This window comes from Ceratosolen solmsi, unplaced genomic scaffold (assembly GCF_000503995.2).
Source record: "Ceratosolen solmsi marchali unplaced genomic scaffold, CerSol_1.0 scaffold2, whole genome shotgun sequence".
Classification (NCBI taxonomy): domain Eukaryota; kingdom Metazoa; phylum Arthropoda; class Insecta; order Hymenoptera; family Agaonidae; genus Ceratosolen; species Ceratosolen solmsi.
Genome location: NW_011948422.1, coordinates 8,123,180 through 8,126,445, shown reverse-complemented (window position 1 = coordinate 8,126,445; position 3,266 = coordinate 8,123,180). Strand labels below are relative to the sequence as shown.

Genomic DNA, 3,266 nt, shown 5'->3' with positions numbered 1-3,266 from the left:
TTGTAATTTAAGACGGGATAAGTGGTAGAGTAAACCAATAGGCGTGAATTTTTAGGTAGGATAAGCTCATAAAATACTTTCTAATTTACCAGTTAAATCATGTATGTTGAAACGATGTCATTTTGAATTTTCGGTGGCATTGAGATGTGGATGAATACGAATTCTATCAGTCCATTTAAATCAAGATATTAGAAATTTTGACAATTATAAAAGATTTCACATCTTACATTTCACGAAAGTTAACAATCGAATATTCATTCGCTTTGGCATAATAAAATTTGTAAATGATATATTTAGTAATATAACTATATTATGGCACGTCATCTCGCATTTAATAGCAGGATGTTTTTAAATAAAATGGCAGTATGAATTCAATATTCATACTACTATCTTTCACACACAATTTTTACATCTAATTAACGAATTATTTGCTTTATTGGCTCTAATTTTAATCAATTTTTATTTATTCCGATATGCATAGTACGAAGAATTGATTGTACCATATTTTGACGTACTTAGCATATCAAATAAAGGAAGTGGAATAACATTTTGTTGAAAATATAAAACAAGTATGAATCGACTAATTAAAAGAAAAAAAAAATATATATATATATATATATATATATGCAATATCACAGTAGAATTATAGGATAAAGACATTATTGTGCTTTTGTGCAAAATGTATGTTAATGATTTCAATTACAATATATAAATACTATGTAGAATAATAATGAATAATCATATGAATAAAAACATATGGATAATCAATTATCTATTTCCATCTATTGAAACAATGTCAGGAGAATTGTCGAATAAAAGTCTGTCCACGTTATTCAAATATCAATATGACATTTAAAAAGTGTGAGAAAGTCGTAAGACCTCGATTATGTAACAATTAATCTTTAGAAATAATTGATACATCAATTAATATGAAATATTTTAATTCAATTTTAATTTTCAATGATTTTAACTAAATATTTTTAATTGACGATAGTTGTAGAGCTACACTGACGTTAATAGCCACACATTTTCTGTGTTGTCTTATCAATTTTATTAATTGATCGAGGAGGACTATTTTCAAAAATAATATTGCCACTTTTATAGCCATAATTGTGGAAAATTGAGAGGAAAAATTCAAAGTGAATTTTGACATTTGCTACAATAGACGACATTGATTCGTAATTTAGTAAAAATTTGGCTTTTCAACTCATGTAATAAATAGGCGAAAGACCGGTAAATGTCGTTTATATGTTCTCGAATTATTTTTCTGCTATTGCATCTCTAAAGAGACACAAATACGAATAGGAGAAACATTATAAAGAGCTATTGTTCTACCATTATTCAATTTCAATTTCATTTTTAATAAAAAAAATTTTTTTTTTCCCAAGTACTTATTAAAAATTAGCCTTTATTGTGATTCACTTAAACGGTTATTATATTGTATTACCATTGAGGCATTACAAACTGATTTTTTTCTCTTGTAAATACCGTTCATTGTAAGTTACATTAAAGAAACAAGACTGAACAGTATAAATGGAAATATATGAACATTGTGTATCTCTTGAGAATATGTAATCTAGTCCTAATGCTCGTTGATATTGCTTTATGACACTTATATTAACTTATAGAAATTGCATGACGAATTTCGGTAACAAGTAATCGATACTTTAAATCCATTAGGTTCACGGATGTCGCATACACCCCCCCTACCCCCATACACACACACACAAATATTGAGTTGATTATTTTTCAGATACCAAACACAGCGTAATTAGACTTGTTATCTAAACAAATTTATAAAAATTTATAAATTAAAAAAAAAAAGTATATCCATAATAATAAATGATCTTGAATATAATAAGCGGAACCTAGCGGAATATCGGCGGATTTAAGGCCTTTGCCATTCAATTTAACCGTTTAAGGAGCCTAAATCCTTTCCAACGATTCGTTGTCGTCACCGTTACCTATCATCCCCCTCCCCAACTAACCCACCCACAATGCAAATCCCGATCTAATCACCGACATGCCACGTAACATTGGGATTCTGTACGGGCAGACGATTAGCCATGTGCTGAATTTCTGGGCCTGCGATCCCGATCGGCTTGATCGTAAATCCGTGCGAAAGGCCACGCGTCTAGATATCTCGGACACGACTCTCGGCCACGACTCTTGGCCACGACTCTCGGCCACGACTCTCGGCCATGACTCTTTGGCCACGTGAAGAACACGCGACACCGATGCCAGAAAAAGGACGCAAGGAGTCCCCGTAGGCGGGGAGATTAAGATTTACGGCATCGGTAGGAGAGCTTGGATGTTGGGACGCGAGGGGTACGAAGGTGATCTCTTACCTGTTTTTAGCGGCGGCCGCTCTGTCCCTCTGCCTACGATTCTTGAACCAGTTGCCGACCTGCGTGGGCGTGAGTCCCGTGGCCGCAGCGAGTTCGCGCTTCTTGCCGGGGTTTGGATAGGGATCCTGTAGGTACCACTCTCTCAGGAGGGACCTGGTCCTCTCCTTGAAGCAGTGGGTTTTCTGCTCGCCGTCCCATATCGTGCGGGGCAGCGGGTACTTTTTGCGCACGCGATACTTGTCCACGGGCCCGAGAGACCTGCCACGTAGTTTCTCCGCCTCCTTATAATGAGCCTCGAGCCACATTGCCTGGAGCTTGCCGTGCGAGTCCTTGGTGAACTTGTGCCTCTCAAGGATCGCGTAGAGCTCGCGATAGTTGCCCCAATGGAAGGCGACGATGGCTCGGGCTCTCAGGACGGCCTCGCTCTGATTCAGCTCTTGGACGTTCGGGTGGGCGACGGGTAGACTCCAGAGGAAGCGCGCGAGCCGGTCGATGTCGCCGGACTCCTCGAGAGTCTCGCATACCGTGGCCACCTGGCCGACGGTGAAGGAGAGTGTCGGCAGGGCGAAGACCGGAGATGGCACGATGGGACCGTTACCGGCGCTCGGCACCGAGACAGCGGCCCCGGGGCCCGCGGGCGCCACCGCCGACATTGCGCGCACTCCCGGGTTGACGAGTTGTCGCCGCAGACAATTAGATGCTCGCGGAAGCGAGCATTCTCGGCTTTAGACTCTCTCTCTCTTTCTCTGCTCTGCTCTGCTCTGCTCTGCTCTGCTCTGCTCTGCTCTGCTCTGCTCTGCTCTGCTCTGCTCTGCTCTGCTCTGCTCTGCTCTGCTCTGCTCTGCTCTGCTCTGCTCTGCTCTGCTCTGCTCTGCTCTGCTCTGCTCTGCTCTGCTCTGCTCTGCTCTGCTCTGCTCT

The 3,266-nt window shown here is 40.4% G+C and overlaps 1 protein-coding gene across 1 annotated transcript; it reads right to left on the bottom strand.

Moving 5' to 3' along the window:
- Positions 1-2,344: 2,344 nt before the first annotated feature.
- Positions 2,345-3,014, bottom strand: Optix (optix). Its single transcript, XM_011499290.1, has one exon. The coding sequence runs from the start codon at positions 2,999-3,001 to the stop codon at positions 2,345-2,347; it is 657 nt and encodes a 218-aa protein (XP_011497592.1). The 5' UTR covers positions 3,002-3,014.
- Between the last annotated feature and the right edge of the window lie 252 nt (positions 3,015-3,266).

What these genes read in the sequence shown, in the direction of transcription:
- Optix (XM_011499290.1), bottom strand. Translation starts at nt 3,001, where the DNA reads ATGTCGGCGGTGGCGCCCGCGGGCCCCGGGGCCGCTGTCTCGGTGCCG.